This window comes from Habropoda laboriosa, unplaced genomic scaffold (genome assembly GCF_001263275.1).
Source record: "Habropoda laboriosa isolate 0110345459 unplaced genomic scaffold, ASM126327v1 scaffold151, whole genome shotgun sequence".
Classification (NCBI taxonomy): Eukaryota; Metazoa; Arthropoda; class Insecta; order Hymenoptera; family Apidae; genus Habropoda; species Habropoda laboriosa.
Window position 1 is genome coordinate 839,864 of NW_017100286.1, and position 11,978 is coordinate 851,841.

General features: G+C 30.4%; 3 protein-coding genes across 6 annotated transcripts in view; 1 reads left to right on the forward strand and 2 right to left on the reverse strand.

Moving 5' to 3' along the window:
* The window catches only part of LOC108573681 (solute carrier family 35 member C2-like), a 4,219-nt gene extending 2,795 nt beyond the window's left edge, over nucleotides 1–1,424 (reverse strand). The window contains exon 1 of the mRNA XM_017936156.1: nucleotides 679–1,424. Within this exon, the coding sequence (XP_017791645.1) occupies nucleotides 679–1,137 (459 nt within the window). The 5' untranslated portion in view covers nucleotides 1,138–1,424. The remainder of the gene's footprint in view (nucleotides 1–678) is intronic.
* LOC108573682 (armadillo repeat-containing protein 1-like) lies at nucleotides 1,092–3,192 on the forward strand. Of its 4 annotated transcripts, none has more exons than XM_017936157.1 (5): nucleotides 1,092–1,124; nucleotides 2,163–2,267; nucleotides 2,327–2,662; nucleotides 2,735–2,944; nucleotides 3,019–3,192. In XM_017936157.1, exons 2-5 carry the CDS (start codon nucleotides 2,166–2,168, stop codon nucleotides 3,190–3,192), a joined length of 822 nt encoding a protein of 273 aa, XP_017791646.1. In that variant the 5' UTR covers nucleotides 1,092–1,124; nucleotides 2,163–2,165. The 4 variants fall into 4 exon arrangements, with proteins under 4 accessions (XP_017791646.1, XP_017791649.1, XP_017791647.1 ...); XM_017936160.1 differs by lacking the exon at nucleotides 1,092–1,124 and adding an exon at nucleotides 1,442–1,553; XM_017936158.1 differs by lacking the exon at nucleotides 1,092–1,124 and adding an exon at nucleotides 1,903–1,987.
* A 2,671-nt stretch (nucleotides 3,193–5,863) lies between these two features.
* On the reverse strand, nucleotides 5,864–11,942 carry LOC108573689 (mitogen-activated protein kinase kinase kinase 13). Its single transcript, XM_017936167.1, has 11 exons — nucleotides 11,886–11,942; nucleotides 8,963–9,237; nucleotides 8,700–8,886; nucleotides 8,440–8,631; nucleotides 7,889–8,315; nucleotides 7,584–7,810; nucleotides 7,165–7,489; nucleotides 6,685–7,085; nucleotides 6,388–6,606; nucleotides 6,118–6,313; nucleotides 5,864–6,035 (listed from the first exon to the last, which is right to left on the reverse strand). The coding sequence occupies exons 2-11, from the start codon at nucleotides 9,234–9,236 to the stop codon at nucleotides 5,916–5,918; spliced, it is 2,568 nt and encodes an 855-aa protein (XP_017791656.1). The 5' UTR covers nucleotide 9,237; nucleotides 11,886–11,942; the 3' UTR covers nucleotides 5,864–5,915.
* Nucleotides 11,943–11,978: the final 36 nt, after the last annotated feature.

Here is an 11,978-nt window from a genome sequence, read left to right on the forward strand (position 1 = left end):
GATTTGAAGACAAACCTGCAACTTTAAATTAAGGAAATTATGAAACACAAAGATTGTAAGAATATAAATCAAAGATAGTTAAATTAAATTATGTTTTAAACATTTAATTGTTATATTCTTGATGGTTTTTTTAATTTACCATACTTAATTGGATTGTCTTCAATTCATGATATTATATTCTAAACAGACTCTATCGTATACATTAATTCATGAATACACATATACAGGATTATTAGAAAAACAGTATATTACAGTTGACCTGAATGTAATCAGTTGCATATTTTTATTACACATATATAATTAGCCGCTTCTTATTTATATGTTATCTACGGTCACTGCGTCCACCATTTCGATATCCCCCGCGACCACGAGAATTAGTTTTTGCCGCAACAGTTGTTTTTGTTATTGAGTCACCAGAATATCTTGCAGATCCTCCTGGAAGTCCTGATGTACTACTAGTATTTCCACCAACACTACCATTATTATTATTTCCACTTTTTGTTGTAGAACTACTAGATGTACCACTAGTAGGTGTTGTTGAATTACTTTGAATTGCCTATGATAGAACAAATTAATATTGAAACAATAGAAATAATTATACTATCTGTAGTATTTAAAACAACTTTGTTATTGTCAATATATTATTATAAGGTATGAATCTGTTCAACAATAACATACTAATGGTTGTCTTCCAGGTTGACCAGCAATGTTATTTGCATTTCCATTGTTTGTAATGCTATTATTAACATTACTACCAGGTGGACCAGATCCACTTTGATTAATCATTTGTTGTGCTAAAGCAGGATTTGGTTCGCTCATATTTAATTGTTCATTTATCACCATACAAAATTCTCCAATTTTTTGTATGTCTCCATTTTTTCCTGAATATAATGTTAAGCACTGTCTCCAAACAGATGCATATCCTTTAGTTAATTTTACAATGTCACCTGGTACCAGAAGTTGTCCAGGTTCGTCCCAAATTGAAACATTCATACATGCTGTATTGTCTGCCACTTTAAACGTTCGAACTTCGCGGTTTTCTTTGGTGATAGTAGGATGACCAACTTCCAGAACAATAAACACTACGTTAATGTTTTTCTGGCCCGGCCGTATGTCTTTTATCAGTACGTATTCCATTGTTTTAACAATCAATATACACTTTACACTAGCACTCTTTATGAACAATCACCTGTACGTGGGTATCTGAAAATATGTCAGATATACGTTGCTACTTTACGTGCTGTTTAATTTAACTTCCCTATTACCCTCTATGTTTGTTGAATAACGTATACTACATTAACTTCTTTCTACAAGTACTTAAGATAACACTAATAAAAGTCTAAAGTATTTGATTGCGTAAAGTAAAAAAGAAGTTCATTAGAGAGGTAATACGGGTGTTATGCTGTTGGTAGCTGATAGAGTGAATGTCGGCCATCTTATTGTAGTACGTCATGCAGACACTAGTTTCGCTACTGCACTATAATATACGCGTCATCGAAACAATTTGGCAGCAGCTGGTTGTAGCATGACTGTTGCTGTTATTACTACGTAGGGTAAAACTGATACATCTATTCGAATTACACATGTGTTTATGCGTATTTATGCACATATACGTATTACGTATGCATACATACTGCGTATATACATCTATATACAGAATTTATGCATACTCTATGTGTATGCATCTTAAATTCATTTTTTTAAACAAACAAATTTGATATTATGCAAAACATATATATTTTTCTATGTATGAAAAATATATCTAAATGCATTTTGTAATATCTTAATTACGCGTTTTATAAAAGTAGTTTGGAATCTTATTAAAAGCTGTAAATGAATAAAAATGAAATCATTTCCGATTTAACATTATGTAGAGTATAATTCAATTGTAAACTTACAAAATTAGACTCGATAAATGATTTAAATTCTATCCTCTGAAATTTGTCATATGTACCAGTTGGGTGAACACATTGGATTACTGTGAAGCGTGTGTTGCATTCACTAATTTTTTAAAATAAGAATATTGACAAAAGTCCTTTAATTTTTTAATGCCTATAAGTGTTAATGAAGATAGATCACTGTAAAAAGTGAAACCACATTTTTTGTTGTTGTTTTGATAATATTAGTATAACAGCAAATTAATGTCAATATCACGCTTTTAGATAATGGACGTGGACGATTCTTTAGATCCAAAAGAATTAAAAATTACTCTCGAAACATACAAAAAGTTGGCAAATGATATTGCAAACCACGACACGATCTTAAAGGTAAGAAACATTTTCAAATTCATTTATGTTTTATGATTACCAACATTTTTTAATTCTAGGATAAAACAGTTTTATCGTACGTAGCATACGTCTTAGAAGTACCCGATTTCGAGATTGTTAATTTAGGTTTAGATATTTTGGAAATGTTTGTTAAAAATGTGGATAATTATGTACATATAACCTCTACTTTTGGAATTCGTGAAGCCTTAGATGCAATTATAAATAAGTACAGTGTAGATGACCCAAAGATATCTAAACGGGCACAATGTATAAAAGATGATATAGAAAGAATGAAACCTCCAATATACAATTTACGCAGCAGATGTAGGAGAGTTATAGAACCCAAAAAGTTAAAAACTCATGTAATTGTGTTACATGTTCAAGGCTTATTACCGGTAAATATAAATAATATGCTTGTGTTTTAATTTTGAATATTTAAAATTTCACATCAGTAATATGTAAAATAGGAAACCCATGCAGAATTAGAGGGAATATTAATAAGAATCAATGGATTAGTTTCCCTTGTAGTTGATGTAGAACATCAACGAGTTACAATGCGTACATTAAGTTATGTCACAGCAAAACAAATTGCAGAAGCAATTCAAAAAAATTCAGACGATATGGAAGCAAGATTAGTGACAAGAAATAAATTGAATCAAGAATATCTTGTTAAACTGGTAAATAAGTTTTCAAATTTCAAAAGCAAAATGGATTGCAATATTTCTGTAATAACATATGTTATGTTTTACAGATCAATACAGGAACCAATGGTGATGCTGAAGATATGCCGAATTACTTACCTGAAGATGATGATCCAGAAGATGAAAAAGAGGGAGTTGTTTCATTACTTACTGGCTTAAGACAAAGTGCTTCATCATTATACAAATCCACTGCTGAATTTCTTCATAATTCATTTTACTGGTAAATTTATAGACTATGGTACAGTAAATATAATTTTTTATTCTATCATCAATGAAAGGTTTAAGAAAAGCAGAAAATATTTGAAACTGTAATTCTATGAAAAAATATTTTTACTAAATTTGTTTTAAATGACTTTGATCAATGATCTGATAGTGTAGTGTTTTCTAATTTTTATCTTTTTATTTCAATATTAATACGTTAAAATTACTCATTTTTCACTATTTTTAATATTATACTCGAATCTTAGTTATATTTATAAAAGAATCTCGAAATATTTATTAAAAAAAATTGAATACACGTGAAAAAGTGTAGATAAATTTTCCTTTGATTACATTTCATAACATACTGATACTTTCATGCCAATATTTAATGTTTGTGTTTAATCAGATTGTATATATAAATAATGTATTAAAATTTGTAATTAAGCAAAAAACGATAAAATATTTAGAAGCTACAAGATCTAGGAAAGTTAACTTTTACATGTTCTACAACAGAATAAAAGAATTTATAATTACTAACTTGATGGATGTAAATAAGATTTATTCAGATAAAAGTTTTGTGTTGAATGTGTATCAAATTCGTATTGATATTACAGAAAGGAATTTATTTCCAAATATATTAAGCGCCTACTTCTTGAATTACTATTATAATTAAGTATGGAAATGATTGAAATATTTTACTGTTTTATGTATAGTAACTTTTCTTGATAGTAAGTTGTTTTTAATATAATAATATGTATACTTTATTATTAAAAATATATAAATCATTGACATTTCGTATCTTATATCAAGTTTTTTTACTTTAACAAAATTAAATTAGTAAATTATTTGTATAATGTGAATAAGGTCTGTAATTAAACTGAGTATATTGATTATTGTAAATCAACTTTATTTGTTTATAACACAAATTTTATGTATCGCTTCTATTATTAAAAAATAATAGAACTAGTCAGTTTAGCTGCCACTGCACAAGAAGGAACAATTTATGCAACTACTCGCATAAATATAATAGATACAATATGTATGATTATTATAAAGTACATCTTTGTATATCTTACTAATTATTTCGTCCAAATGAGCACATCGAAATGTTATACCATATCTTATGTACTATTTTCTTACATCTATATTGTATTGTCTATATTTACAATGTATAGTAATTGTCATTAAGGCAATTTGAGTTTCAAAGCAGGTACAATAGATGGATGCAGAACAGTACTTTGGACAACTGAGTTAACAATATCGTTTAGTTTTGCACGTGTAATTGCAATACTGATTGTTATTAATTTGAAAGAATGAGTATGACTTTTACATAGAGTCCAATACTATTGTTGAGTTTCAGTTTGAAACTCAGACAACCTGCACTGTTTTGACTATATTATGATACAACTTATACTACTTTTATTTTAAACATAGTCATTAAATTAGATTTTTCCATCTGTTAATTGAGAAACAAAATAATAAAATTTATTACAGTACTTTAATGTACATTTGTAGTAAGATTTTTCAGTAAAAGTTTTAGTGCATCAAAAATATTTAATGACTTTGTTGCAGTAAAATAGTCTTAAAGCAATACCTCATGTCCTTTATAATTTAATTTTATCAGAATAGTTGAATGTTTATTGGATTGAAAAATTATTGTACTGATATTATTCTATTTCCAATTACAAGCTTTAATTGCTTCATATTGCACACAACAATTTGATTAATTTTTTTATTTTAACACTTTAATAGTTACTGTTTGGTGTATTTTATGCAAATTGCCATAGGCACTTATGTTGTAAAATTTATTTAATAATTGTCATTCCATTACATATTTTCTAAATCATTTTCGAAAGTATATCTTTCTAATGCAACACTTATTACGTTACGACTTCATTGTATTTGAATACAATACCTTTTCGTAAACTACCGTACAATGCACGAGTTTACTATTTTTTTTAATTGGTCTCTACACTATGGTAGATTTTATATATACATACAAATGGATACAATCATCAATAACTGATTCATCATAGGAATGATTAATGCAGCACGAATTGAATAATTTTTGTTAATGATATGAAATAAATGCAACATATGATAGGTAATAAATTCATACTTAGCTGCGAATAGTATTTACTAAAAGGAACTATAAAAAAAGTAAAAGATAATGGAATGAATATTTGAAGAAGTAATGATTATTTTCTCTTTCATATGAAAGCATGAGGTGCACGTATTTACAAATAATACTATATAGTAACATGTTACTAATCATGATTTTGTAAATTTTCGCTTCCATTCAAAATATTAATCTATACTTTATTTTTTATTTTTTGTTTTAGAAAAGGTAATTATTGTTTTAAATGTCTATTTTTTATAGTGTAGAATAAATCTTATCATAAATAATGATAGAAATTTCATTTTCATTGTAAGAATTCAATTATTGAACTTGAATAATAAACATAAAAAAAAGAAATTTAATTTCAATTAATTTTCAAAACATGATTCCAGAGATGTCTTGCTTTACTTTTCTTCAGTAACCGTCCAAAATTCTTGGAATATTAATATAATATTTCATTGATAAATAATGCATAAAATTAATGTACATATATATCTAACATATACCTTACTGGAGTAAATATCTACAATATTTAACACAGGATGAGAGCATACGCTACAAAAATGCACTGGCTGTTAGGTACTTACATTATATCACTCGTAAATGAGATATAAAAATTGTGTTAATCTAAACACTACTTTCTATTTTTAAATGTGCACCTACTGGTTGAGATGCAATTGTAATCTCACTGACTTCATCTGTTTCTGATTGACTTGATGTATCAGAAGCATCATCTATTTCTTTTCTCTAAATAAAAGCAAAAATATAGTTAATATCATATTGTACATAACACATTTAGAAGCAATAAATAACATTTATTGTAACTCACCTTATGAGAATAGTGAATATTGCGAAATACTCTTTGCATATCGGGATTACTTTCTAATGTGGAGGATTGACTGGACGGAGGATGCGAATATTCGGAAGTATTTTCCTCATCAGAAGCCAATACTCCTTCTATTCTTACTGTCGCATGTTTAAATCTTCTTAATCTACATCCAGGGCCAATTGGTCTTCTTGCAATACTTTAAAATAAATAAATTAACTTAGAGTATAAATTAAATTAATTTGTCGTTTGTAAGTTTTCTAAGAACAGTACCTTCTTCTTCTAAGAGAATAATTATATGTGTAGCTTGGATCTTCGCCTTCTTCATCTGACCAACTTTCTTCGCAGGCATCATCTTCATGATCGCATAAAGTATCTATACTTTCAGAGCAAGGCCGAGTTTTGATTTCCGATTGTTCTTGGGGTGTATTAGTACCGTTAACAATAATTCCACAAAAATGTCCAGGTAATTTCACAGGTTCTTCTTTACCTCTGAATTTGATTATTATTTGTTATGTACAATTATCACTATTAAATTCTATGTGTACATACATATTAAATACATCTTACCTGTGTTGTACTACATCATCACAGTTTCCATTATCTATAGGAGAAATAAGGCGATTGGCGTTAATAATTTCACTAACTTTTCGTCCAAGCGTTTCAAGATTATCATCGTCACTACAGTCCTTTAAACGTTCATTTCCATTTACCCGATTTTCATTTGAAGGTTCAGGACTGGAACAAGGACTAGATTGCATTCTATAATGAGCTTCGGATATAACTGAATTCCCATTCAAACACTCTGGTACTTGTTTACTTAATGACTGTTTATTAATGCTATTTACAGAAAGCTTTTCTGTCGATGAAACGGCTGTTGTATTTCCAACGGGACTAAAATCAGTCTCGCTGATGTCCATTATATCTGTTTGTGTTTGACTATCAATAAAACGTGCACATACTTCTGTACTCTGAAAACAAACATTCATTCATCATTATATTTTATTTCTGTTGAATAAAAAATATATATCTTTATATTAAAATATATACTTTTCTTTCACGATGAGGACTTGATCGTGGGCTAGAATTCACACCACATCCAGATCCTACTCTGCGATGCCTAAATTTGCGTTGTTTAAAACTGTTGGTAGGTGCCAAAACTGTTTCTGGTTGATTGGATTCATTTAGTTGTGTATACATAGTTGCCTTTACAGGACTTTGTGGACAATCTGTTGGAGATGGTGGAGTTGTTGGTGTAGATGATGTTGAAAATTGCGTTGTAGGATTACGCCTACGATGAAGTCTTTCTTGAGCCTTCAAAAGGGGATGTACAAGACGTTTCTTACATTGCTTATATCCATTCTGTTGTTCTCGTCTAAAGAATAAAAAATAAAATATACACATTACTTACTACATATTATTTGTGATTACTTATTATAAATACTTCATCTTTTCAACTTATTACTTACTTGATTACATCTCGTTCACGCTGTTCCAACTGCAATAAAACAGCACTTAACTCTAAGTACAAATTATTAGTTCGTTCAAGTTTGCGTTCATAGTGTTCTCGAATATCTTGAGCATGTCTTAGTTCATCCTCACGTCGCCGAATCAAATCAGCTTCAAATCTTGGACTACTACAACTATTTGTTTGCATTTGTTTCATATGATCCCTAATTTCTTTTTTCCAAGATTGCTGTAAATATAATAATTATTTTTTTCTTAATTTTTTAATTATTTCTATTCAACCGAATTTTTAAAATTATCGTTTTACCTGCGTCTTAAAGTAATCATCAGGCTTTGTACATAGTACTTCAACTGCTGCAATACCGAGATGAATTTCAATATGTTTGAAGGAAGGTCTGTTACGTGGTTTTGCAGCCCAACATTGTTTTACAAGTAATCTATAACCTTCTGGACAGCTTGCGGGAATTGGTAAATGAAGAGAATTATTGCCCACACCCCAAATGATTGCAGAGGAATCTACATCTTTATAAGGTACTTCTCCGCTTAAGAGTTCCCACAATACTACACCATATGACCATATATCCACTTTTTCAGAACAAGGCTCATTCCTAATTATTTCTGGAGCCATCCAGGCAACCGTACCGGCAAAACTCATTCTTGTACTAATTTCATTCCATTCCCTGCTAGTTCCGAAATCGCTAATTTTTACGACTTCTCCTTGCCCTATTAATACACTGAAAGAATAAATAATACTTAAAAGATGAAAATACAATTATTTTTGTTACATTAATTGAATAAAAATTTTTTAGTGAAAAGTAAAACGTATATAAATTTACTATATTAAATTAAATATCATACTTCGGACTTTTAAGATCTCTATGTATTATTTTATGTGCATGAAGATAGGCCATTCCGGCGGCGATTTGTTTTGACCATGATACTAATCTAGGAGGTGGAACTGGCTCTCCAGCTCTAAGGAGATCGTATAATGGTCCGTACGGACAGAATTCCATTATTATACAATAACATGGCGCTTGCGTGCAAACACCTCTGAAAATACATATAAATTATGTTACACTATTAATTCTTAGATACATGTTAAACAATTGAAGACTTACTTAAACTGAACTATATTTGGGTGATTTAGCTTTCGTAAGTGTCGTATATCAGTCTCACGTGGTTCCCGTACTTTTTTTACAGCCACAACTTCTTTATTTAGTTTTCCACTAAACACTGCACCCTGAGCTCCAGATCCAAGCCATTGAAGTTCACTGATTGATTCGAACGGTATTTCCCAATCATCCGCTAAAACAGTGTTGTTTTAATTTCGCAAACAATGTTATAAGAGATACATTAGATGTATAAAAAAATGATTGTATACTTTGATGTCCTTTAATCTTCTCATTTACAGCTGCTTTTGAAAGCATAGTCCAAACTGGGCGCATACACCCTAATATACCCTCCACCCAGCTTGATCTTTGTGCATCCAAAGTTCCAGAACCTGGAGCACATTTTGTTGCAGTTTCACTGGAATTGCTATTGCTCCCTGAATTGCTATGATTGTTATTAGGTATTTGAGCATCACGTGGGTCAGTGATAATAGGCCCTCCTGCAATTCCACTCAGCTGGCCCAATTCTTCTTGGATACATAACATGCTGAAGAAATAATTTTATGATATTAAAGTACTTAATTTTCGAAATGTTTGTTATTAGAATTTTATTTATTCAATATTAGAAGGAAATACAAATATAATTGTTTTTTTGTATAATTAGCAAAGCTATTTCAATTATTTTTCTGTATTTATTTGATTTTTACGAATTGTTTATATAACATAAATTCGATAAACGACATCTTTTGCAATAAAGGATGTATGCTACGTAAAAGACGCATATTACGAAATCGTATTACTTTACAAGTAATATGAAACATTTTTATTTCTATTACAATTTCTCGTCATGAATTATTGAAGTTAGAATACCACGAAGGACTGAAACTACCTTTCATTAGTTTTTTTTTTCATCTGAAAATTACTAACTTGACCTTGAGTGAAGTTTTTTCGAGGTCGTGATTCTTTCATGTTTAGATCAAAGATAGCATAAAAAGCATGATGTGTTAGTGAAAGTTTATCTCAAATGCCTCTGTCCTATGGACAGTGAAATGCGTATTTTCGTTCTATCGTATTTTCCGCGATGCATATTCAAAATTGTATATAATATCGACGACATAATTAATTAATATGTACCATATTTTTATCAAGTTGAAAAAAAAAACGAAAAATTTTATTTTACTTTCAAAAATTATTGAATTAGCAAAATTCACACACTTGTTGTTGCATTTATTTTTAATATATAGATATATTTTTCTTTCACTATTTCATTGTAAAAAGGATGAAATTTTTTTACATTTAAGATACAATTGCATAAACGTGTTCGGCAAGATTTGTATTTGAACTGATTATCAGTTATCGATCTAACTGATATGCATATATATGTATATATTGCAGTGAAAGTGAATACTTCGAAGGTACTCAAGGGTTTTTATTTATTTCAAACTGCCCTATTATATTCATACGAATATTAACATTTCCTATGAACTTTTCATTCAAAATTTCATTTAATTGATTTGAAGGAAACTACTGCTGTTAAATGATTTCTTCTGACAGCAAGAATTTAAAAAATGAATAAATAAAGTTGCGTTCGAACGAACTAAACTACGATAGATTGGCCAGATTTACTACTGAACACTCAGTATTTATGAACAAACACGATTGCGAAATGTATTAATCAAAATGAATTCGTTGAAAAATTACGAAATTGCAAGTTACATCGTTTCAATTTGTACTCTAAGCTTATTGCGGTGCAACGAATCAGTTAGTAATACAATCGCATTGTTATGTTTGTAATCAACATGCTTTTCTCGAACAGGTTATACTGTTCGGTTACACTGTAGTAGTTGTGTATCAGAATGATTCGTCATGTTGGCGTACTTTTATCAATTTTATCATAGGTATCGAAATTTATAAAACCGACTTGATAAAAAAGTGATTTGAATAAATTTGAATATTCATAATACCTTATCACAATAAACGATTTCTTGCACGCATGTTTATCATACACGTAGTATTAATCTCGTCGCGTTGAGAAGTTGTAAAATAGAAAGTATTCGCACTAAATACTTTAATAACGTTATGCGTATAGAAGCTGTACGTAAATCGTTTACATGATTTTTGTAAGCGATTTGTACACCTGTCAAACATATAACCTGTGATCGTGAATCGTGAACGCGAGAGTCAAGTGGCTGTTGTGTGTAACGTGATACGATAACTGCAAGTATCGGTATCTATCATGTACTTTACTCCGATGTGCATTGTGCATCTTTTTGCTACATAATTTGATAATAATATTTTATGTTCATTCGCGATGCTCAAATTACGCAATAAATTCGTACATTGAATAAAACTGGAAAGGCATGGAAACGGCAAGGAGATGTAGATCGTGTAATCGTTAAACAAGGCTGCGACATAAATATCTGATAAATTCGAAAGATTGTCAATACGAGTTTACACGAATGTATGTTAGTGCGGGGACAAGATCGTAGCCGTCAACGGTGGTGCCGTTATCGGAAGCGCATTCCGACGATTTGGCCTTCATGCTCACCTCTTCGTACCGACGTTGTTTGGAACGACCGCATCGTCGTTCTGCGTCTTCCGGAGGAAAAACCGTGTAAAGACCATCGTACACCGCGTACCATATGGATATAGCACCCTTGTCCCATGCACTAAGAGAAAGTGTCACAAAACCATGCCACTGTTTGACCGTTTGTGCGACAAACAAAAAATAAGCACAGCGAAACTATACACGATGCACACAAGCACGAGACATATCATAAACTAACGCGTTAGCCGGTAGATGGCCACATTTACAGTTCACTTCACTATGACACGTGACGATTAAGCTGTATTGTTCGTAATTGTAGTGTACGTATTATGATTTTATAACGTTAAAAGATATACGATTGTCCTATATATGCGATACTTTTTACCACACAAATATGGACGTCGAAATTTTATCAAAATTGACATCATGCATCGAAATAACTTCGTATTATCTTAAGTACTTCAGTTTGAACAATAATTCAAGGTATGCCAACGCTAGTCAATTAAGAAGTACGCATGCGCAATCGTACGCGCATAATTTGATGTAAGAAAACCGCGTTATTTTGAATTTACGCTTCATAGCGTAATGTTGAATAATAATGTTACACTTATATTATATTTGAAGCTGTAAAATTTTCACATTCTTACCTATTAGTAAATATGTGCGCTTCGGGGTGGGAGGGTGATAAAACTACTTGATTGACAACGTCTGAGGTTTCTGTCTCCTGAGATTCGAATTTG